Source organism: Balaenoptera musculus, chromosome 3 (genome assembly GCF_009873245.2).
Source record: "Balaenoptera musculus isolate JJ_BM4_2016_0621 chromosome 3, mBalMus1.pri.v3, whole genome shotgun sequence".
In the NCBI taxonomy this organism is placed as follows: domain Eukaryota; kingdom Metazoa; phylum Chordata; class Mammalia; order Artiodactyla; family Balaenopteridae; genus Balaenoptera; species Balaenoptera musculus.
The window spans coordinates 74,561,105-74,586,881 of NC_045787.1; the positions used below are offsets into that span (position 1 = coordinate 74,561,105).

Below are 25,777 nucleotides of genomic sequence, written 5' to 3' on the forward strand. Positions count from 1 at the left end.
TGTAAGTGTACATTTTAACAAATAGTCTCATTCTTATGTTTTCAGTGGAAAACTCTTAGACATCATTTCATACAAATGAACACATATACACACATATAACTCATTCTTCTTAATAACTACATAGTCTTCCATGATAAGAATATACCATCATTTAATAAATAGTCCCCAATTGGTGGATATTTAGGTAGTTAGAAGTTTTCATGTTATTACAGACTGCTGTGATGAGCATCCATGTACATATACTTTGTATACTTTGTTTACTGCTCTAGTGTAATTTCCTACAAATGGAATTTAGGGTCACACATTAACACACATATTTAATTTGGGGAGATATAACCCAAACTGCCATCTTATTGCTTCAATTTACATTCCCACCAATATCTAAACTTGGTATTATCATATAATTTATTACCAATTTATTTGCCAATCTTATATGTTGAAAACTGGCACCTTGTTTTAATAACCATTTCTTTAATTCCAAATACTCTGAATGACTATTTTAAAGAAGCACAAAAGTCTATGAATCATTTCAACAAAAGTATATCTAAAAGGTCCAAGCAATTATCATGTTTTTGAGGTCTCTGAGAACTTAAACATGCATCCCCTGCCAAACTATATTCTACTTATAAGCTGCTACATGGTACTGCTACTGTTAAAAATAAAAGCTATGTCCTATATTGATACAGGACTTCTGACTACTATCTACTAACCGTCAATGCCCACGAGAATCCTCTTAAAATTTCCGTGTCACCAACTTTGTCAAATACTTATGTTAAAATAGCAAGATCGGGTCTTCCCTGCTGGTGCAGTGGTTAAGAATCTGCCTGCCAATGCAGGGGACATGGATTCGAGACCTGGTCCGGGAAGATCCCACATGCCGCAGAGCAACTAAGCCCGTGCACCGTAACTACTGAGCCTGTGCTCTAGAGCCCACAAGCCACAACTACTGAAGCCCACGCGCCTAGAGCCCGTGCTCCGCAACAAGATAAGTCACCGCAATAAGAAGCCTGCACATCTCAACAAAGAGTAGCCCCCCTCGCTGCAACTAGAGAAAGCCCGCGCACAGCAATGAAGACGCAACAGAGACAAAAATAAATAAATAAAACAAATAAATTTTTTAAAAAATAGCAAGATCTTGCAGTACTTAGTTGGAAGACTAGGAACTGAAGGCGGTAGTTAGGAGGTGTTACCAAAAATTTATTACTCAAATTACTGGGAAAAATCATATCCTATTTTAGATAACCATCTATAATGGCTCCATGTACATCTGTGGAAAAAAATCCTAAAACTGTAATCAATCAGCTTAACAAATGCGTCTGTCAAAATGGGGGGAGGGGACCCAAAATGGAGTAAGAAATGAGAAATCAAAAAGTCAACAGCCAGAATAGAAAAGCTAAGTTACTGCTTATTAAAAGGGAAGCAAATGATTTAAAAACTAAAAAGCTCTAAATCAGCTTTCAAAGTATGTGATTCATATCAGTCAAGCAACAGTTTATGTAGTCTTCAATTTAGTCATCTTATAATCTTAGCGATTTCTAAAAGAAAATCCTAAAATATTCTACTTTGACGAATATTGCTACATAAGGGCGTCATCTCCTGAGGTTTACAAAGCATTTTGTTATATAGAAAATTACTTTAATGTTATTTGTTTTAAAAAGATATGAGTTGCAGACTTCCCTGGTGGTGCAGTGGTTGAGAATCCGCCTGCCAATGCAGGGGACACAGGTTCGAGCCCTGGTCCAGGAAGATCCCACATGCTGCAGAGCAACTAAGCCCGTGTATCACAACTACTAAGTCTGCTCTCTAGAGCCCGCAGACCGCAACTACTGAGCCCTCGTGCCACAACTACTGAAGCCTGCGAACCTAGAGTCTGTGCTCCAAAACAAGAGAAGCCACCGCAATGAGAAGCACGTGCACCGCAACGAAGAGTAGCCCCCGCTCGCCGCAACCAGAGAAAGCCCACGAACAGCAACAAAGACCCAATGCAGCCAAAAATAAAAAAAAAAAAAAAAAGATGTGTTGTAAAGTGACTACCTATCATTGGAATAACCACATAAAAAACGTAATTAAAATGCTATACTGAATTCTTTAAATTATCTCTACTCCTTCCACAAATCACACTAAAATATTAGTTTTAAAAAATATGGATGGTTTACTTTTCACTGTACACTTTTATATATTATTTGATTCTTGAACCATGTGAATATATTGCCATTTAAAAATTAAATAAAAATATATTTTAAAATAGGGGCGGTATTAACCCATCAGGACAAAACTAATGGGAATACCGTAAGCTGATGGAATTTGTTTGGTATTACAGAGGAAATTCTAACTTAAGCCTCTGGAGATAAATAATAACTAGAAGCAAGCCAACCCACCCACAGAATTTCAGAGAAACTCAAAATTCGGGGTGCCAGTTATCTTGGAAAGTAGAGGTAGGCCTTGAGTCTAAAAACAGAGGCAGTAGTTGTAAGTTCACATAAGATGCAGTTACCCATCCCCCAAAGCCAAACAAACCAAAAAACCAAAACACGGGCCAAAATCTCACATTGTGCAGCCAACCCCGTCAGAGATCAGTGGTTTTTCCATTAGAGAAATTTATCCAGAGAAGGACTAGAAGGACATCAGATCAGGGAAGGGGAAGAGAGAGACACAGAGCTCAAATCAGGTGTATTGTGCAGAAGTCTACAAAATGAATAAAAAGAGAGCTCCATAACAAAATATGATGAAAGAACTTTAAAAATTCTACAGGGCTAAAAGAGAAAGTAGGTAACCTCCCAGAAACTAGAGCAAAAATAGATGGAAAATAAGAGAGAAAGTATAGTCAATTAGATAAGACAATTAGAGGCTCAGTCCAGAACTCCAAAACCAAACGAAAATTCCAGAAAAAGATTAAAATTATCAAGAAACAACACAAAAAAAATGTTCTCAGAATTGAGAATCATGAATGTACAGTATAGACTGAAAGGAATCACCACGTCCCCAACACAATGAATCAAAAAAACCCACACCAAGAAACCTTCTCAAAAGCAGTATGATTCAATTTCTTAAAACCAGGGAGAAGGAAAAGAAGCTTCCGTGGAGGGAAACAAAAGGATTCAAGATCAGAATGGTACTGGACTTTTCAATTAAAACACTGCAAGTAAAACAACAATGAAACAAAACCTTCAAATTTCAGAATGAAAATGATATTCAGATTGGAATTCTATGCCTAGATGAATTATGAAAATAAAGTGAGCAAGTAAAATAAAGGTATTTTTCATAAATACTAGGTTTCAAAAATTGATCTCGTATTCCCTCTTTGATGATTCCAACAAAATGAGAGCATATATCCAAAAAGCTACGGTCATTAGATCCAGGAAACAGGAGGTCAAACACCAGAGAGAATCTAAGTGGAGTCCCAGGAAGAGAGACAGGGAGGCAGGCTTAGAAAGTGACCAGTCAAGATTGGGACAGAAGTCCACAGAGTTCCAAAAGAGAGCTCTCCAGAAGAACATGAAACCATAAGATTATCTGATAAATTTAACCATGTAAAAAATTAGAGAGGCCAATCAGAATTAACAACTATTACAAAGAAAACAGAAAACAGGAAATTATTAATTCTATGAAAATAAACTTGTAGCAGAAATGAATAGCAACCACAGTATCTACTTGGCTCAGCCATAAGCAATACTAAAGTAGTAGTAATACTGTAAAGCTTGATTGCTGAATTAATCCAAAAACTGTGGGAATGGGAAAGAGATTCTTATCTGCCATAACAGAAAGTGCCTGATAAATCAAGAGACAGCACTATAATTTTAAAATATTGATATAGAGAATATAATTAAAACCAAAAAGTATTGAGAGTTATTACATCTAGGGAACAGAACTAACAGGTGAGGAAGGATTAGGAAAGGATAACCTTTATTTTGATATATGTCACTTGTTCTTACTTGATTTTTAAGATTATATGCTTGTATCCTCTGATGTTCTACAGTTTTATTTTAATAAGTTTTAAGTGTAGATTTATCTGTCTTGCTCAAGATATGCCATGCTTCTTCTACAAAGATTTGTGTCTTTATTCTCATAAACACTCTACCACTAATGCTTTTTCTCCCATTCTTTTCTATTGCTTTTCTGAAACATCTATTAGAGGATTATTAGATCTTATTCTATTCTCCATGACTTTTTAATCTATCATAATTTTTTTCTCAGGTTTTCTCTGCTATATTCTATATACTGTATTCCCCAATTCCAACTTTTAATTTACTAACTCTCTTCAACTATGCCTGATAGTTTTGCTTGACTTGACTTTTCTTTGTAATGAATCATTTCCGCATATAATTTTTAGTTTCTGACTACAAATTCTTCTTCATTAGGGATTTACCCTGCGTTGTAAAGTGTTGCTGTTGGCACTTTAATATTTGTTTCCACTTGGTAACCCAGAAGTTTCATCAGTCCAAAATCCAGTTTTACGTGAATTTACACTGCTTGAGATTCCCACACTAAATAAGTTGTCTAAATTCAAACTGCAAATCTAAATCCATCTTTGGGTTAGGATCTGTGGCTTCTATATCTCAGGGGAGGCTGTTTATTTACCCCACCTGGCACTTCTGGCAAACTGACTTTTACACCTCTAAAAACTAAAAAGGCAGAAGCTTCCAGGGCCCGAGCTATATACAAGGGTCTTAGTTTTAGATCCTGCCTCTTAGGCTCAAAGCTGTGCTGTGGACCCCTTGGGGCCTAGGTCTTATATCTCATCGGATATCACCTTTGGGCTGCCACACCCTCCAGGGATTTACCACTGGGGTTTTAAGTTCTTTCTTGTAGTCAGGCATTTAAAGATTCTTTTTCTATCTTTTGAACATAACTAGGTCTTTAATATTTTTGTTGTTGCTATGTTTTATTCCATTATTTTTATGGGTGTTTAGTGGGAGGGACAAGTGCCTGTTAATTAACTCAGTCCACCATGTTATAGAACACAAATTGTATAAATTGCATTGATAAAAATGGCATTAATTTTAAAAACTTAGATATAACAGTATGAAAATTATATGCAAAGTAAGTAATTACGGAAATAGTAGATTCTTCTGAATAATCCAGCTATGAGGAATTAGAAAACAATGTAGGCTTAGTGAAGTTATCGGACTTCTCATAAAATTATTAAAATTAAAAAATTTTAAGTCATGTTGGATATGAATCACTTGTATTTTGAGAGTACTCTTTATAATTTAAACTTTTACTTCATTGATTTTATTATAAAACATTTTCTAGAACTTCTCATCCTCTGTCATACTAAATATAATTGCCATCAAGTTCCACCTTATGCATTACACCTAAAGCCTGAAAAGTATATATAAATTCTCAACCAATCCAGAAAGTATTACCTACGCCAGTGGTTCTAGTGTGGTGCCCAATTAGCAGCATTGGCATCACCTGAGATATTCTCAGATATGTAAATTCTCAGGCCCCAACCAGACCTTCTGAATTAAAACCTGGGATCTGAACAGGGCAATCTGTTTCAAGAAGCCCTCCATGTGATTCTGATGCACCGTAAAAATTTGACTTTATGGACCAGGGGCTTCCAAACTGCTCCCCATAAAACTTTTTGACAGTATATACATCTCAATCAGTCAAAGCCTGGATAGGGAGAGATCGGTGATGTGTCTACGGTGCAAAATTTAAGGAGGCACTCACTCTCAGGGTCCTACAAGGACTGCACGTCATGAGAGTGACTGACCCCTTAAATTTTGTATGCCTGTACCACCCCTGCAATTAGTAATGAAATGAATTGTCACCTATTTTCCTTGCCTTTTTTATAGAGATCAACTAAAATGCCTGAAAAGATCAAAGAAGAAATAAGTATGAGAAAATCTCAAACTGCACAATCAGACACTGAATAATTAGTACTTGGCTATATGATATACTGTTTCTTACTCCAATTAATATATTATGCAATTAAGATTGTTAAGCACTGAAAATATTAGCTATGGCCGCCTGAGAAGCACTGAGGGCATTTATCTGATATGTACTATTTCTCCAACAAGAAATCTTAATACATTTTTAATAATAAAGTTCTTGAGTATCTAAACCGCAAGGATTAGAGTATCTGTAGTTTTTAAACTGTCATCTGTGGAGCCCCAGGGTCAGGGAAGAAACCTCCGGGGCTGTTGTGAGGGTGGTTCCATTCTTCGCTTCAGCTTCAACCCAAGTGGCTCCACAGATTCAAACACAATTCTTTTTTTTTTTTACAAAACCTCCAGTTGAAGCAGGGTTCTAGTGTTGGAAAAAAGTTTTAACCTTACCATGATATGACTCCTATTTTAGGACCTTTAATCTTATACTAAAAATCTGCAAGGGATATAGCATAAATATTATTAACAACACTGAGTAGAGATAATCTTGTCTGGCCTGAAAAATATCAGAATTTACTTTAGTTGTGATATGAAAATTGACAGACCATGGAAAACAGAGTAGTGGCTCCCAGTCCTTTGTAAACTACGGAAACATTTCTTTAAATACAATTTTAGAAAAAAGTCCAGAAGATAAAAACACGTAGGAGTAATCTGATTAAAAAGAATGAGACAGCTTCTTTTTCCCTATTAGTCTTCCTCTTCCTGCTTCCTAAAATACCATCCTTTCCCCCACCTGTCTCCGCACCCTCCAGCCACACACAAACACAGAGCAGCCCTTGAAGAATTACCAGAGAAACACCATGAAAAAGTAAAGCCAAAGTAATAAAATCACTTTATCTGAATTAAAAAGAGATATCCATTTTTAAATGTTCACCATGTAGAAAGTTACCAGAATAAAGTTCATAAAATCGAGAATAAAGTATATAAACTAAACTTTTCAAAGTACACAACATACACTAAATACTAAAGAACTTAGAAATCAGCTGCTTTATTTCAAGGAACCCTGAGCTGCTCTGATTGAGAAAAGCACAAAAACGGCAAGGCAATGAAATGCTGGTATCCCCCAAACACTATTCCTACTTAAAAGAACAAAATGACTGACTATTCTAATGTTACTGATAAACCTCCTCCCTCTTGTTTAGGATCTCAACAGATAGTCTGTTCAAAGGTATTTGGGATGGCTTCCCCTATACTCTTTCACTTCAAAAAACCCTATACAACAATAAAATATTCTAGAATGGGAAAGGCTTAGTTGATCTAGTAGCACAGACAATATAATTTACATAAAGTATTTCACCAAGCACGTGTTTGTACAAACATCTGATTTTCTTTACTAAATTGTATGTTCAAATATTCACCAAATTGTGATCACATTTCACATGTGAAGTTCTTAAAATACATCAACAGCATCTGTTCTAACCACAAACTAATGTGCCAGAGAGTAAGTTCATTTCACTATTCATAACCTGAAATATGAAACAGTTTAAATAACATTACGTTGAGTTACTTCAAAATAAACTAAATTTATTTTAGTTACTTAAATTCTACCAAAAAACACACTGTCGAAGTTTGCAACCAATCAAAAGTAATGTCTTTGTGTTCTTTGCACATCCATAAAGACTGAAAAAAAAAATACACAATTCACCTATGAAATTCTACTTGTAGCATTTTAAGGGCCTCAAAATCTATTAACAAAATATTCTTTAGGAGCTGGGCTGAGCTTTAATCTTATCATTTCAGAGTTAACAAAGTAGGAAACATATATTTGACCTTTGCAATCATAAGTGTATCAAATAATTTCTTTCCACTTTTAATTACAAAAATGTAATAATGTAGCTCTTATAAAGCATACATGATAACTTTCTGTTATTATATTAACCTTTTATAAGTAAAGCTGTCATTTTACCTTTTTTTTTCTGAAGAAAATCTCTGCTTATATGTGAAAGAAAACCAACTTTGCAAAATGTAACTATTCATTGCAGAACTTAAGAATGAGACAGTAAAACAAGTCGCCAAATATTAAGATGTAACAAAGCTAGGTCAGAAAAAGAAATTTCACCACTACAGGAAAGAAAACCTTGAACACAATTTTAAAACACCAATTTCTAAAAAGTATGAATTCAAGTAAGAATAAAGTAATTCAGTAAATACTGCAATTTACCATTTGTATGTCTTTGTCTTATTCTTAAAGCATTTGTGGGCTCTAAAGAGTTGTTTTTTGTTTTTATATTTTAATGACAAAAAAACACTGAGTTATTCCAACTCTTTTTTTTTTAAGAATAAGATATTAATTTAAAGGTAGCAGATTTCCTTTAGTTTCTAACTTCACTGAATCAGGTAGGCAAAGATTTACAAAAGCAGTCATGATTTTTTTCAGAAGTATTTTCAATAATATTGATAAGTATTTGATAATTTAAGTGATATTTCATGTAATAAGAAACGAAAAAATTTAGAACTGAAAATACTCATTTCAAAGATTTTATCTAAATCTTTGTATACTTAAGATGCCTTTTTGCTTTTGTTGTAAAGGCAAAATAATACAGAATAATCTTTCACTACAAATAAAATAAATAATAACAATTTAAAGATAAGACTATGTTTAGGAAAGAGTTTTTAAAAGACATGATAAAATAATTTATAACACATACTAAAACAGAGCTATAAAATGCCAAAAAAAAAAAAAAATAAAGGAAATTGCACTTACATCCATAGCTCTCTTAATAAAAGGTATCTGTGTGCCACTGTCCAGATCTTCATTTATAATAAGCCTTCTAGCCCACTGACCTGCCCTCACAACACCACTACCATGAATTAAAACCATCAGTTTCTGTGGATTTGTCAAAGCATCCTCACTCATAAAGATAAAACTCTTTGGTTCACTCTCAGTGGCATCTACCTGTAATTAAAAAAAATTAAATAATAAATAAATGTTTTCTGATCAGGTATAGACACAAATGAGAAAACAACTAATGGTTACTATAAATTATAGAATGACTATTACAGAATTATAGAAGTAAAAAAACTTTAAAATAAAATTTTCATTAGAGATTGATAATTATATATAAGGTAGAGGAGCAAAAAAAGACATGATAGTAATTTAAACATATAAAAATATGAAAAAATACTGGAAATATGACTTTCTCCATTATTATTGTATATTTAGTATTATATTATCATTATAAATAAGAATAACTAAGTGCTTCCTATGATCTAGATACTATGCTAAATGTTTTAAAAATATTATTTCTATTAAGGTCGCACTATTATTATATTCATTTATAGATGAAGAAGTTGAGGCCTAGAGAGTTTAAATAACTCGCCCAAGGTCACACAGCTATTAAGCCTATAAGTTATAATAGAAATATGCTGCACCTACAATAAAAAACAGAAGAACCCAGCTGGAGAATACACATATTGGAAAACCATATATTAGCAAGGAAAACTACTAAGCTTTTAACAACAGTAGGAGAGGGAACTATTTAAAAATTCAAACACCAACTGTTCTGTGTAAATGGACCTTGAAATTTCATTCAGAGTATGAACACAGGATTATATAACAATTATTTTATGAAGGAATATTATTTGTATACTTTGATAACCTTATTTTATGTACTAGTTATTTATGGTATGAAAAGTGGATATTCTTAGTCATTTTGATTACACTTAATAGTTAGGTTTAAACTAGATGATGTATGATTTAGATTTGAAAGATTCAAAAGACTTTTTAGAAAGGGATAACTTCCCAACCTCTTATTTCATATGCCATGGCATGCACTGAGTGGTATTCCACATCAGCAGTGGCAAGTAACTAGGAATGGCAGCCTTTGTGCAACCAGGTCAGAGCCAGAAGTTAAAATCTTGACAGCTGGTAATAAACACCTCCTCAAATAGAGAAAGTCAATCCACATGCTGGGTAATGCAATAGCACTTCACTTCATCAACAATATAGGTTCATAAAATTACCAAAATAAGAAAGAAAAAACCTCAATACCAAAAAATGCCTTGGATTCCAAATGTTCCCAGTCACTACTCCTGGGACAAAAAAAAAAAAAATTAAATTTCTCTATTTCTAAAACAATCAGATTGGTGTCAGCAATAGATGCTTAGCCAGTTGTGTAAACAGAGCACAAAAGGTAATTATTTCAGTAAGAAGAGCACGGCCACAGGGCTTAAGAAAAAAATACCATCTTCTCAGTGAAGCCTTCTCTGACCACCCCATTTAAACACTTCCCCAAAAATTCCCTAGTCCCGTTCTCTGTTTTATTTTCCTCCATAGCACATAACACAATCTAATATGCTTTTAATAATATTCTATTATTTACCATCTGCTCCCTCCACTAGAATGTAAGTCCAGGAAGGCATAGACCTTTGTTTGTCTCCAGCTACATTCCCAATGCCTAGAAGAAAGGCTGGCACATTGTAGGCACTCATTTATATAAGAATGAATGAACTTTTGGAATAAAGAATCTTATCAAGCATCACTAGTGAATTCCTTTAGATAAAAGGCATTTAACTAAATAATGCGTCCTCTTAACTGCTTACAATACTTGCCTGGTTCAGAAAGCACAAATGGAAGATTAAATGAATGCATGACTACAAAGAATTTTTAAAGAACTACACAATGCTTAGAATTAAAATGGCATATCTGTATCTTTATTAGTAGTAATTAAATATGCAGTAAGAGAAGTATGAAGTATAACACTACCACATTAGCTTCACTTGCATGTGACGTCTAGAATAAACAAATTACTATGATGACAATGGATATGACTGAAGTCATAGAGGAAGAAAAGTGGATGGGAGACAGACGAAAACCAACTCTGAGAAGAAAAACTCCCTTTTACCTAGGAACATTATATGAAAGCAGAGGAATCATTCAGTTAAAATGGCTTAAAAAAAGAAAATGGTAATAAGAACAGAAGAAAAAATTAAAAAGCAAAGCTGTCAGTGAAAAATAAAAAAGAGGCTACAGAGGTTTCCAGTCATTCATTTACCAAAAAGTATGTCTAAATATGCACAAATAAAAGAGCCTCTTAAAGTCAGTGAGGCCTTCATGGATTCTGGAATGTATGGAAATGGACATCTGTTTATCTTAATGAAAAAACCCCTAGCTATGGACTTTCCAGCAGGTGCTGATCACTGTTTCTTTTTTCTATCATACTAAGTCCCCTGTTACCAAGCACCTGAGTCAATTTTTTAAGCAATGGAATGTTGGCACTTTAAATTCCACAGTAATCACTTTAAAACTGGAAGAGTACTTATTTTCTGAAGATAAACATGTGTTTTCTTATATTATACCACTGTTCAAGAATTTTTTAAGGGGCTACAAGTTAAGGTAGCCATGAACAAATGAATAAAAGTTTTACTTGAACATCCAGATATGTTGACTTTGAAAATATCAGAACATCAGAGTATTTAAGGAAAAAAAAATGAAAATGAACAATGTAATGGTATTAATGATTAAGGAATAAGAACAGTATTTAAGCTGGTCATTGACATATTCATCTCAATATAATGCAGAACTGTGACTCTGCAGCTGGTGGCTATAATTTACTCTGTGTAAAGTTAGTGCTAATTTAAAATAGAAAAATGTCTATATGAATAAAATAATTTTTCCTTCATTAACTTAAGTTTTGAAATGGTTGTTCCAAGGCCATTTATCTTCAAACAATGGTAATTTACTAAGATGAGTTTTCATTAAGGAATACACATAAAGGTCATTCCAGTGTACCGCCTCATGTTAGAGACAAATCAACCTCAAAGGCCAATTGGTCAGTGAGACTGCACCAAACAATTTTTAGCAATTAACAATTCACTTTGGGATACTTATGAAAATCACTAATTTTGATATTTATTTAAATATGATGGAATAAATTGAATGCAAATCTGTAGTCAAGTTAAATTCACGTATCCAGTATTCTACACAAGTGTGAGATACTAAAATGGAGAATATTTTGTACCTATTTATGTGAGGTGGAGAGTAAACATGAGACATGATCACAATCTGTCAAATCATGGACTTCCACGAAGTGCTGTCATTTAAAAAAAAAAAAAAGTTTTTCTTTCCTTGTTGAATATTTCAACTATAACACTAAAACTTAGTTTATTATCAGGAAAAAAAAAGTTTGGTGGTATTCCTGTAGTAAAAAAAAAAAAAGACTCTGAACAACAACAAAAAAACCCCACTCTCACTGCTAGCTTTGGGATTTAAGAGAACTCAGGAGAAAACTAATACTTAGGGAAGAAAAATTCACAACTATATAAAATATGTGATGATAATTTAAGGAGAGATAAACTTCCTAAAATAAAATTTTTTTGTTTCTTTAATGTTTATAAAATTAGGGAATCTTTACTAACCAAAAATGGACATGAAGGTTGTTATAGGTCTCATATAATGTAAAGCTCCCTCTGTGTAACTTTATAGTCTAAATTTAAAAAAGAGGAAAATAATTGAAGTCCTTCTAAATCTAATCTTAGGCTTTCTATAAAGAAAATTAATGAAAGTCAATCATACAACATGAGAGATATGGCCAATTATCTTGTAATTTGTTCTAGAAATCTAGGGAATTAAAGTGAGTTTAAAGGTTCCATGGAACTAGAAGTATTACAGAGTTAAAGGACTCAATATTAATTGTGCTGTAACAATGAATTAACCTAAGGCTCTTTAAATATCATTCTTCAGAAACTTCGAAAGAAATAGAATTAACAAGAAAAGAAGACTGGACAAAGTGACAAAATTCTACCTTAACTTTCCAGAAGACAAAATTCAATATATAGTTTTAATAGAGTAAGACACTAGACCTAAAGTCAAAACTAAAAGAGATTTGAATCCAAAAAAAGACTTTTATATTCACTCCCAAAAAGATACTAAAATCTTGGTTTTCACATAATTCAAAAGGAAGGAAAGCTTCCAAAAAAACAAGGGTTGGCCTAGTCATCACGTGGAATAATATTGAATATTTTATTCACTGCTATGTCACTAGCACTTGGAACAGTACCTGGTACCCTAAAATAAATATTTGTTGAATGAATGAATAAATGATTAACAATGTGACCTAGTACTTGAGGTTGCCTATACAAAATTAAATATAAAATAGATTTCTTTTTAAAAAAAATCAACCTATGGAATTAATTTGGGAGGATGGATAGCATTAAAAAATCCTCAAACCCTCCAATTCATAGTAGAATAACACTGCCCAAAGAACTTTAAAATTTCATGCAAAATTTCATGTAAACAAAATTATCAATATTCAAAGTTTTGTGCCTTAAATAAATTACTTCCATGAAGTCTTGGAGATTCATTTAGATTGTAAAATCAGAGAGTTGTCAGGGACCTTAAAGATCATCTAATCTGGTCTACCATCATTACACACATAAGGTTACTATTTCTTCATTTAAACACTTAAAATTTCATGTTTTCCATTAAAAAACAAAAAAGTTCTTTTGAGAAGCTGAATCTCAGAACAAATGTCAAAATTTTTCACTCTGAAATGGCAAAATGTGCAAAACTTCAAAAAAGTGTTCTACCAAAAAAGAGGTGAGTAGCGTTATGCGACAGGAAGCACCAGTAGTGAATCTGGGGATGTGCAGAGGAAATAACACAGAAATAAAACATATAATTTTTTAAAAATCAAGAAATAATTAAAGCGATGGTGAATGTCTAATGCAAGAAAAGGAACACTGGTTTACTTCAAATAAATAAGTAAAAATAAATTATACCAATGAAATGAGAAAAGGTAGAGGAAAGGGTAGTCCTTTGTGTCATCATTTTCAAAAAAGACTGGAAATCAGTTTTTCTTTACACTGAAGAATATTACTTTTTAAGAACAATTGTGCACAATGAGATGAGATATAATGACAGGAATTTAATATTATCTTTATCAATATCAAAACACTAGGATCTTAACATTTAAACTTATCACAGTTAACCTAAAACAAAAGTTTTCTTCTGAATTGAAAACTATTTTATTTGGAACTATAAATATTTTTAAAAATTGGACTTACTGGAATAGATATTTTTTTCAAATTACAGTCCTTTTCCAGGAGCTCGTATACATACTTCGTGATGATCTAAGTAGGAAAGAAATAACATATTAAAATGCAATGTTGTCCATTATCAAAATTCACATAAATTATTAAAATTTATTGCTCTGAATATCTATCTTGGAATATTTTCATACTAAATTAAGAGGCTCTTTACTGGTTTACTTCCTGCTGCTGTGTACTGAATAACTATGGACCTTAATACTAAGGATTCAAAATAGTTAATATAAACTCACAACAATACACAAGAACTTTCTATTTTACAAAGCAATATTCTGTAAGCATATTTTCTTTTTTTTTTCAGTATTTCTAGAATTCTCTTTTCCCTATAATTTCCCTATAGGTATTATATCTAATATAGTACTATCATGACTCTGCTGAATCCTAACACTTCTTTTGTATTCCATGAATCAAAGAGGGAAAAGTCAGAGGTATTCTAAACAGAAAAGGAAAACTGATCCAGCAAAGCCAGGCACCAGTTAGTACTACCGGTTATATTAGGCAGAAACATGGCTCCCCAAAGATGTCTACATCCTAACTCCTGTTAACCTGTTAACATGTTATGTTACATGGTAAAAGGGACTTTGCAGATATGATTAACGTTAAGAACCCAAGATGGGGATATTACCCTGGATTACCTGAGTGGGCCCAACTTAATCATATAAATCCTTATAAGTAAAAGATTACAGAACAGTTATGTCAGAAAGATGCAAAGTAAGAAGGCCTCGACAGGCCATTGCTGGTTTTGAAGATGGAGGAAGGAGACAATGAGCCAGGAAATGTGGTGGCCTTTAAAAGGTGGGATAATCCTCAGTTTATAGCCAGTAAGAAAACAAGACCTAGGTGCTATACTTGCAAGGAACTGAATTCTGCCAATAACTCAAAGAAGCAGTAAATGGATTCTCCCCCTAAAGACTCCAGAAAGGAAAAGCCTGTCCAACACCTTGATTTTAGTCTGGTGGCACTCATACTGAACTTCTGACCTCAAGAACTGTAGGATAATATATTTGTGTTGTTTTAAGCCACTAAATTTATGGTAATTTGTTACAGCAGCAACAGAAAACTAATACACTATTTCTATTAAAGAAAGCAAAGCAAGTGAAGAAAGAGATGTCTGGAGTAAAAGTGATGATTTAATAGGCTTTAATGGTCATTTTAAGGAGTGTTTCAAAAATATCTTGAATCATCTATGCACAGTATCTCAGAGAATAATTTTAGCAGCAACATAATTAAAAGCCAAATCTTAATATGAAACAAGATCAGATGATTTTTTTTTTTAAGAAAAATTAAGATCACTTTGGTGCTGTCTTCTGTCATCTAAAATAAGATTCTCTATCCTGCTTTCTCTAAGAAGTCCAAAATCCCTCCTTCTCTGTATACATATTCATTCATTTTAGAAACAGTATATTAGATGTATGCTAGAACAGCTTTATATTGTCTGGTAATAGTAGTTTCAAAAGCTACAACACTAAACTAGAACTAGGCGATAATCTACCAGTTATTAATTGAATAGTATTCCTATATTTTATGTAGAATTTTAAATTATGTTCATTATACCTTCACCAGAAAGCAGCAGTACTATAAACCTGAAAGAGTAAATATATGTATGAGTCTAAAAATATACATGAAGTTATATAATGGGTTAACACTTCAAGAGAAATGGTTTAACTAAATGAGATTAGCTAAAATGAGTGGGTTATCATTTCTAAAAATTTCCTTCTATGAAATCATAAAATATCCTTACATTTAAAGAAACAATAAAACCAATCAAACTTAAACTCAAATGAATTCTACCACCATGCAAAATACTTACAAGACATAATTTGAGAATTAAAAAATTATTTTGTCAGGTTATACCTTATATCAATATGAAATACATATTGCAGTTAATTCTCAATTTCATACTGCAATATAATACAAAACAATTCAAACATTGCTTACATTTGACTTTGAAAAACATTATACAGCAAGTATCTGTTCTAATAAAACCATACATCGAATAGAGTTGGAAAGACACTACCTAACTTGCCCAATTTGCCTTGCTCTCAAAGTCCTGACTGCAGAAGGAAAGCAACCATAAACTAAACCATCTATCTTGTAGGCAGTTTTCTCTGCTGGAATGTTCTCCTCCACCCTAGTCATCCTCCAAGAGACAGATCACATGTCAGCTGCTTTAGGTGACTTTTTCCTGCCTCATCCCAACCCTCCAAGGTAAGACAAAATATCCCATCTCTGTGCTTCCCTGCACATGCCTGAAGCATATGAGTTTGATATTATTCACCTGTCTTGTTACCTGACTAGCCTGAGAACACTAAAATTTAGGTATCCTAACTCTACATTTCTGTGTATCCATACAGGATAGTGTCTGGTGCATTGAAGGTACTTTAAAACAGTATACAAATTCTCTTCACTGTTCATTCTGTCTACGTCCTTTGAGGGAGATAAGTGCTTCAGATTTTTAAAAAATCTTTCTAACTGCTGAATTGAGGCTTAGAAAGAAAGCATCAAGGATTCATAGCCTTACAGCTTGAGGAGGACTGCAGTCTGCATTTAGAAAAGTCAATAAATGAAAAGATAATTTTGAAAAAAATAGATGAAAAAAGTATCTCGCCCAAATGTAATCTATGTTCAAATATTCGCTAGAGACGTTGTTTCCAGTGAAGTTCCTACATGAAAAGAAAAGGCTTAAGAGACTAATAAGAGTGAGCTAAAGTGAAATCTTCATTCTAATAAGAAACACAGGAACTTCTGGTTTCTGTTCTGAAATATGAAGAGCCTGGAAGTAGTCACTCCTATCCTCACAAAAAGAAAAAAGCTGAACAAACTGAAAACCAACGACTCTTCTTAGATCTATCGGATATTTGAGGTCACAGGGCAAACTGCTTCCCCGAAAACTGGAGAGACACCCAGGCAGATACAGAGGATAAGGACTTACTGGTAACAAAAGCCCAGGCGCAGAAGTGTTGGCTGAAGCCAGTCCTGGGGTAGGAACACTTTCAACTATAATTGATTAATTTCTGGAGGTTCAATATGAATACTAGCTTAAGAATGAAACATTAGGAGGGGCCTCAGCCTTAAAGAAGGATTCTCCAAACTTCTATGAATTTTACCTCCATGAGCCTCACTAGGTTCTTCACTGTGGAGATTAGAGAAAAATCCTCACCTGCCTCCAGCAGGGGAGGTGGAAAGTAACCATTTTGAAATACTACTGAACTCTGTTCTCCTTAATAAGGCCTTCTCACAAGGAAAACTATTTCACCAGAGCGTAACTGACACAGGGGAAGCAAAAGGTTCACTAAAAGACAGACCTAATCATAGGACTATAGAAGGTTTCCTTCCACCCTTCCTCACATTACCACCATAGCAATAGGGCTCCTATAAAATAACAAGGAATCAGATACAGCTAAAAGAACTGCAAGGCTCACCCCTATTTAAAATCTCCAGAACACTTAAAGACACCAGGAAAAACAAAAACAAGGACATAAGAGGAAATTTTAGCCTTGGCCACAAGAGCTACAGCAAATAGTAGACACAGACTGACTCCTAGCCAGATAAACATAAAACTTCACACTAAAGACCTATCTACCAAAGTTCCTTTTACCCAATACATCATGTCCAGCTTTCAACAAAAAATTACCAGGCACACTAAAGGGCAAAAAGAAACAACCTGAAGAGACAAATCAAGCATCAGAAAATTTGGAATTATCAGAATTGGAATTTAAAACAACAATAAGTAATATGCCAAAGGATTTATTGAAAAAGTTGACAACATAAAAGAACAGATGAGTATGTAAGCTGAGAGATGGAAACTCTAAGAAAGAATCAAAAGCAAATGCTAGATCAAAAACACTGTAATGAAAATGAAGAATGCCTTTGATGGGCTCATCAGTAGACTAGATATGGCCAAGAAAAGAATCAAAGAGTTTCAAGATGTAACAGTACACACTTCCAAAACTGTAATGCAAAGAGGAGAAAAAAAAAATGAAAAGATGGAACAGGATATATGAGAATTATAGGTCAATTACAAAAGTTTTAACATATGCATAATAGTAATACCAGAAAGAGAAGAAAGAGAAAAGAACAGAGGAACAATTTGACATAATAATGGCTGAGAATATTCCAAAATCAATGACAGACACAAAACCACAGATCCAGGTGATCCAAAGAACCCCAAGCAGGATAAATACCGAAACTACACCTGGCCATATCATATTAAAATTGCACAAAGAATCCAGACTGGCAGTATGGAGAGATCTCGGGGAGGGAGGGATGTGGAAGACTTTACCTAGAAAGGAAAATAAAATAAGAATTATATCAGACTTCTCTTCAGAATCATGCACGTAAGAAGAGAGCAGATTGAAATATTCAATGTATTGAAAGAAAAAATCCACCAATCTATAATTCTGTATCCAGTGAACTTATTCTTCAAAGGTGAGAAATAAAGATTTTCTCAATCAAAAATTGAGGGAATTTTTGCAAGTAGATCTACCACAAGAAATGTTAAAATAAATTATTCAGAGAGAAGGAAAATTATATAGGTCAGAAATTTGGATGTACAAAAAGAAAGGAAGAGTGTTAGAGAGGAATAAATTAAGGTAAAATAATTTTTAAATTTTTTCTTTTTTTTAAATAAATTTATTTATTTATTTTTGGCTGCATTGGGTCTTCGTTGCTGCACGCAGGCTTTCTCTAGTTGCGGCAAGCGGGGGCTACTCTTGGTTGCAGTACGCGGGCTTCTCATTGCGGTGGATTCTCTCGTTTGCGGAGCATGGGCTCTAGGTGTGCAGGCTTCAGTCGTTGTGGCATGCGGGCTCAGCAGTTGTGGCTCGCGGGCCCTAGAGCACAGGCTCAATAGTTGTGGCGCACAGGCTTAGTTGCTCCGTGGCATGTGGGATCTTCCCAGACCAGGGCTTGAACCCGTGTCCCCTGCATCGGCAGGCAGATTCTCAACCACTGTGCCACCAGGGAAGTCCCTTTTCTTATTCTTAATTGACCTAACAGACAACAGTTTGTTGAAAATAATAGCAGCGATGTTTTTGGTGATTATAGCTTATAGAAAAGAAAAATGAATGACAGCAAGATTATAAGTTATGGGAGGGAGAAGCTGAGAATACTCTGTTATAAGGTACTCACACTACCCATGAAGCAGTATAGTATTATTTGAAAGAAAAACTGGAAAGAAAAAAAAATTACTATACCTGATAATTTCTCTGGATTTCTTTTGATTCCTAAGAAGTAGCCATATAGCTAAAATTAAACGAATCCACAATGGAAGACATAGGGAAGTAATTTTGAGATTATATATTCATGAAATAGATCCCTTGGCTAACAACAGAATGATGCCCTCTACGAACTGGAGTCAAACTAGACTTTTTTCTAGCTCAGAATTTCTCTACCTAGGGATTAAAGAAAATTTTAACAGAAAGAGCAGGGGCAATCAAAGAAATAGACAGTGGGAAGAAGGAAAATGAAGCCTGATAAAAATTAATTCTCAATGGAGTACTTCCAACAGAAGGGGTATACTCACCCTGCAATAAATTTAATTGACATTTATTGAGCAGTTGCTATGTGCTTATCATGTACCTCATGCATTTCTGCATTATGTCTGGTCATTAATTAAATAAGAAGCTAATAATGACACCCTTTATTCCTGCAAAAGCACTGAAATTATTCTGGCAGATTATAATTTAAGGAGGTGGGTAATGAAACTAAGAAGCTTCCCAGAAGGTACTTTAGACCTTTTTGCGACTGGATTTGAGAAATAAAATGGGATATATGACAAGAAATATGACTGGAGAAATGAAAGAAAATTAACATAAATATTTTAATTAAATAAAAATACAATGTTAACTTTACTATTAGATGGCCAAGCCTCTGTTCTTTCTTACTCTGAAGAAAACCCTCTCATTAGTAAGAAATTAAGTTTGACCTCATTGATTCACAGCAATAACAATTTTCATTTCTCAACTTTATTAATGGTAAGATAAAAATTTCTGTATTGGGCCCATCAGAAGAGTAAGAACTTTAGGCCAAGACACAAAACACCAACATCCATAAATCCTGAGTAACATCCACCTCTGGAGAGGACAACTAAATGCTAAGAGTACCCTGATTTGGAGTATAAGCGTGGATGAACTGAACCGAAAGAAATACTCTCAAAGATTTACGTATATCCATGAAATTTTATGCCCCGTAATCAAAGAAAGTCTCAGAAAACAGACTCAATAGACTACCAACCTGAATTAGTAAAATATGAACTATAAAAGATTTTAAAAGGAACAACTTTTAAAGAGACTTAGGTTAATAAATTGTTACCTAGGAGAAATCTAGTTCTAATTGATGGAATAAAATTAAGTGATTTGTAATTAGTACAGTGAAGTGACAGTTTTCTTAGTTCTCCTCTGCCTAAAACAATTATGTATATGATTTCTGTATTAAATAGATACTCAGAACAGTTGAAAACAGTTTAGTTTTACCTAAGCAACTCCTTTTAACACTACTCATTTGCTTAGGAAGCTCTGATTTCACAAATAAGCCAAACGGAGTCAACACAGGCAGTCTGACTTACAAATGTATCAAAAATGTAAAAAAAATTTGATATTATGAATTTTTACTATATTGGAAGTTTAATAATAATTTTGAAAACAGACTTTTGCATTTAAAACAGTCTTTGTTAAGATTATCTCAGTTTCACTTCACTTATTGATACAAATAGCACTTTTAAAACTCCATGGCTTTTAAGAAACCAGTCTTACTCATTTCATCTCTAAACAAAGTGCAAGTAGTAGGAGATTTTAGCTCTGAGCAATTACTTGATTTAAAACATGTTTATCCCCAAAGCAGTGTAATTTTTACCTTCAGGGCTGAGCAATTCATGGTTCAACAGAATCATTTAGTATTATACCAGCAAGGACAATGTAGTACTTCTATGAGTATTAAAAGTTAATAAGTAGATGAGATTTACATATTAAATTTAATATTATAGATTTTTTCCATTTTTAAACAAAACTGGAAAATTTATAATTATTATAGCTTAATAAAAATAGAAAATATTGATGCTCAAACAGTAAATAACCACTTTGCAAAATATCTACTTTTAATATTTTAAAAAAACTGTATGCATAATTAGGTTTACTTTCTACTTTGACATGCTCTCATATTTTTATTTTATTTTTTATTTTTTTAAATTTATTTATTTTATTTTTGGCTGCGTTGGGTTTTCGTTGCTGCTCCTGGGCTTTCTCTAGTTGCGGCAAGCGGGGGCTTCTCTTGTTGTGGAGCACAGGCTTTAGGCACGTGGGCTTCAGTAGCTGTGGCACGTGGGCTCAGTAGTTGTGGCTCGTGGGCTCTAGAGAGCAGGCTCAGTAGTTGTGGTGCACAGGCTTAGCTGCTCCGTGGCATGTGCGATCTTCCCGGATCACGGCTCAAACCCGTGTCCCCTGCATTGGCAGGCAGATTCTTAACCACTGCGCCACCAGGGAAGCCCGGTCTTATATTTTAGATAAGTATTTTATAAATCACATACAAAATTTTTTTTTAATTCACGCTGACCATCTTTTAACTGGCAAGTTTATTTAATTCATTGTGATTACTGAATTTAGATTTAACTTTTCATTGTATTTTGTACCTTCTACTTACCTTGCTTTTTATATGTTTCTTTTTTTCTTTTCCTATCTTTTAATAGATTAACTTTTCTTTCCTCCTGCCTTTCTGGATAAAAGTTACATATTCTAGTTCTATTCCTCTAGTTGCATCTTTATAGCTTTAACATGAATATTTGACATATCAAAGTCTAAAATTAATAAATTTTCTTTTCCTCTTGAATAGTTTGACTTGAAAGAGCTTTAACCCATCTTTTTAACTCATCTTACATACTATTTGTATAAGATATATTTTTTCCCTTGATTTGTACCTTTTTTGTGTGTGTGTGTGTGTGATTATTTTGCTTTATTTAGGTAAAGTTTGTTTTGATTTCCCATGTGACAATCAATTCATTTGCTCAGCATTCCTTTTGGGGTACATCTCTTTCACTCTCATTAGTTCAGTTTTCTTCTTCATTAGTTCTTTAGGAAAAAGTAAACTGTCAGTTTTTTGTCTGAAAATATCTCTATCTGGACCTAACACTGAATGATAGTTTTACTTGGGCATAAAGTTCTAGAACAATAGATATTTCCTCTGGTGTCTTCTGGTTTCCATGGTTATTGTTAATATTTCTGCTGTCAGTTTTACTGTGGTTGTAAGTAATCAGGCTTCATCCTCTGGTTTCTTTTATGATCTTTCCCTATGTCTCTGATATGCTGTAGATTTACTATAATGTCTAGGTATAGATTAAGTCTTATCAATCTTCCTGAGGACTCAGTGTACTTCTTGAACCTTTCACCAATTCAGAACAATTCACAGAGAGTACTTCTTCAAATATTTCCTCACTCCCATTCTCTTCTTCTGGAACACCTACTAGATACATGCTGGACATTCTTGTTCTACTTTCCCTATTATAAGCCCGCTTTCATATTTTCCATCCCTTTTTATCTCTCAGGGCTACATACTGAGTAATTTTCTTAGGTCTACCTTCTGGGGTTCTAATTCTCCCTTCAGCTGTGTCTAATCTGCTATTTAACTAGTCCACTGAATTTTTAACTTTATTGACTGTATTTTGATGTCTGTACATTTTCTTGGGTATTATTTAATCTATGCTTTCTTTTTTATATTGTTCTAATCTTTGTTATATGTTATTTTTATTTTCTTATATCTTTAACCATTTAAAATGATACTTATTTTAAGGTCTCTAAATATTAGTTCTCTTATCTAATGTTTTTGTACCTCTGGCTCTTCAATTATAGTCATCCTAAAAAAAAAAAAGAAATCACCTTAAAGCACACTATCTTCGTAACCTTTCTCCTAAAATATTTCCTCAGGAAACAGGAGTCTATTCAACAAATAATTATTTAATGGCTTTTACTCTTCTGCTTATTGTATTCCTTTTAGTCTTATTTCCTCTACTTAATGTACGTTCCTTGAGAATAAAGACTATGGTTTTTTTGATTATAATTAAAACTAAAGCAAGTGGAATAAGGTGCTCAACAAATTTTTTTGGTTTTTAACTTTTTCTAAGTTTTCATTATTGAATTAGCAGAAACAGGCCTAGAAGAAACTCCTGTAACTTGGCTGACTATCCATTTACCCTCCCAATTCTTTCTGGAGATTTCTTGGTCACATAAATTTCAGATTAGAATATTTAATATAAAATAAGAAAATATTTAATATAGTAATATTTAATATAATATACATGGTCTTCTCAGATTTTAAGGTGAAAGAGTGGCTAATATGAACAGGATATAGTTTAATTTGGGGCATTTTACAACATTTTGTTTACTACTGATATGCAGATATACTGCAGCTAAAATCCAGCATGCCTGATTCCAAAGTTAGCTCATCTAAATATGAAGGGTGAACTTTACGATAATCAGCATCTGTAATACCTTTATCATTAGTAACACTGAATGAAATGCTACAGTCCCCAGAGTACACCGCTTTGACAACTCTTCCAGTCTCAACTCCTTCCTAATTGCTAACTTTACATCTCCGGATATAGATACAAAACATCACCCAGTCACTTTACATTGCTAGGAGTGGTAATTCAGCATCAGTTTCATGTTACTGTAAGGGATAGGAGAGTCTTGGCTACCTCGAAGAAAAGTCATCTCCCTTCAGTTTTCAGGCTGTAATATAGGAGGATATAGTAAGAGCTTAGTAGAAGGAAATCAACTACAGTTTCTCTCCTCTGCAAGGTTTAATTATTCTGCTTCAGGGTTTAATACTGAGATTTGATTAATAAAAAAATATTGAGCTGGTATCAGTATGCACTTTTATTTTTTACCATATATATATATATATATATATATATATATATATATATATGTACATGTATCTCCTATCCACGGACATAGATAAGTTGGATATATGTGTATATCTACATGAGCGTATATACACTTATATATACACGCATACATATATACATCTATATCTTATTTATTTCTATATTTACCTATCTCCAGAGAGTAAAAACTATGAATATATATATGCATGTGTACTCACAGATACACATGCACATTTGCTGACAGCTGAGAAGCAATGACACCACCACCAATACACAGATCTTGGTGTCTGTGTGTGTTTTATACATACATATATAAAAACTTTTCCAATAAAAATACCCAGAGCTAATTGGAGATCGGGCTGACTCAGGGGCTTGAGTTTTATATGCCCTTTGCCATAGAAGGAACCAAGTTTCCAGGGAGAAAAGGCTGATTCAGGGCCTGAAGCAAAGAAAGTACAAGTTAAGTCTGAAAAAAAATTTTTTTGTATGCAAGAAAATAAGAAACTGCTGAAAGAGTGATGAATAAATGTTAAAAGAAAACAAGAACCTGCTTAATGAGACTCCCTGGCCAAATCTGGCGTAATTTAGGCATGAAAATAATGACAGCAATGGAGTATACAGCCCATTGAGTAAAATAAGTATCCATGAATCCACAATGATACCAAAAAAATGAATAAAATAAAAAGGAAAGAAGAAAAAAGAAGCTCTTTCTTAAGATAGAATGCCAGCTAATACATATAGAAGAAATGATGGAGTTAGAAAATCATTAATGGATGCTAAAATTAATAGGTAGAAGTTCCCTAAGGAACATGGTCTCAAATATATTCCTCCAAATTACTTATTAATTACAAAGAGAAAAATATAGTAGTTTTATAATATAACCTGGCAGACATCACCAATATTAGAGCAAACCAAAATCACGTATTCTTGATATCATACGTTGAGGACAAAAGATCACGTCTAAGGTACTACTGTCAAAGACTCATGACCTGAATCTAATCATGTGAATACAAATGACAAACCTAAATTAAGGGTCACTCTTCAAATGTCCTGTACTCCTCAAAAAAAGTCAATGTCAAAAAAAAAAAAAAAAAGGCTAAGGAACGGTTCCAAATTAAAGGAAGATAAAGGGACACGACAACTACATGCAACACGTGAACCTAGACTTGATTCTGGACTTGAGGAATATCAGCTATTAAGTACATAATGTGACAATCAGCAAAGTTTAAACATGGCTTGTAGATTGACATAATATAAAATTTCCTGATTCTGATCATTCTTCTGTAGTTATGAAGAGAATGTTCTTATCCTTAGGTATTATACACCAGTGTATTAGTGGTAAAAGGGCATAATGTTTCCAACTTACTCTCAAATGGTTCAGAAAAAAATTACATAATAATATATGATATACGTGGTTCTTTTTAATCATGCAACTTTTCTGTGAGTGTGAAATTATATCAAAACATAAGATTATTTTAAAATTTCCCACATTGTTCATATTCCTGTGCAGGTGCTACTGACACTGCATCTATTTCCACAATTATTTCAATGGAAAAGTGGCAGATGATAAATAAGGTAACAACAATTTGCTTTCATCAAAACATTTTAATTTCTCAAAATGTTATAAGACCACAGCTATACTTGGGGATAATTTTCATCCATTATGGCTTGTCAAAATCAAGGACTCACTAGAATAAGTCCTACTATTTGCTATGTTGGTGCCTATGTTCATCTCCCATCCAAAATTCTCTTAACTTCCCTCATTTTTCTCCAAACTCCCAAAATTCAATTCAAATGTTACCTCCTACCTGGTTTTTGCTGATTCTACCAATGACTCTGTGCTTCTCTTATGACATTTAGCATTCCATCATGATTACTTCACATTCTCATTTGCCCACTGAAGTAGCCACTTTACAGACAAGATTTATATCCCACTTTATTGTAGCATCAACCACATTATAGA

General features: G+C 33.5%; 1 protein-coding gene across 3 annotated transcripts in view; it reads right to left on the reverse strand.

Annotated features, from left to right (window-relative positions):
* FAM172A (family with sequence similarity 172 member A) overlaps positions 1-25,777 on the reverse strand; it is a 421,563-nt gene that overhangs the window by 308,449 nt on the left and 87,337 nt on the right. For all 3 annotated transcript variants that reach the window (XM_036846745.1, XM_036846746.1, XM_036846747.1), the window contains 2 exons: positions 13,899-13,964; positions 8,599-8,790 (listed from right to left, as the gene is read on the reverse strand). In XM_036846745.1, the coding sequence (XP_036702640.1) occupies positions 8,599-8,790; positions 13,899-13,964 (258 nt within the window). The remainder of the gene's footprint in view (positions 1-8,598; positions 8,791-13,898; positions 13,965-25,777) is intronic.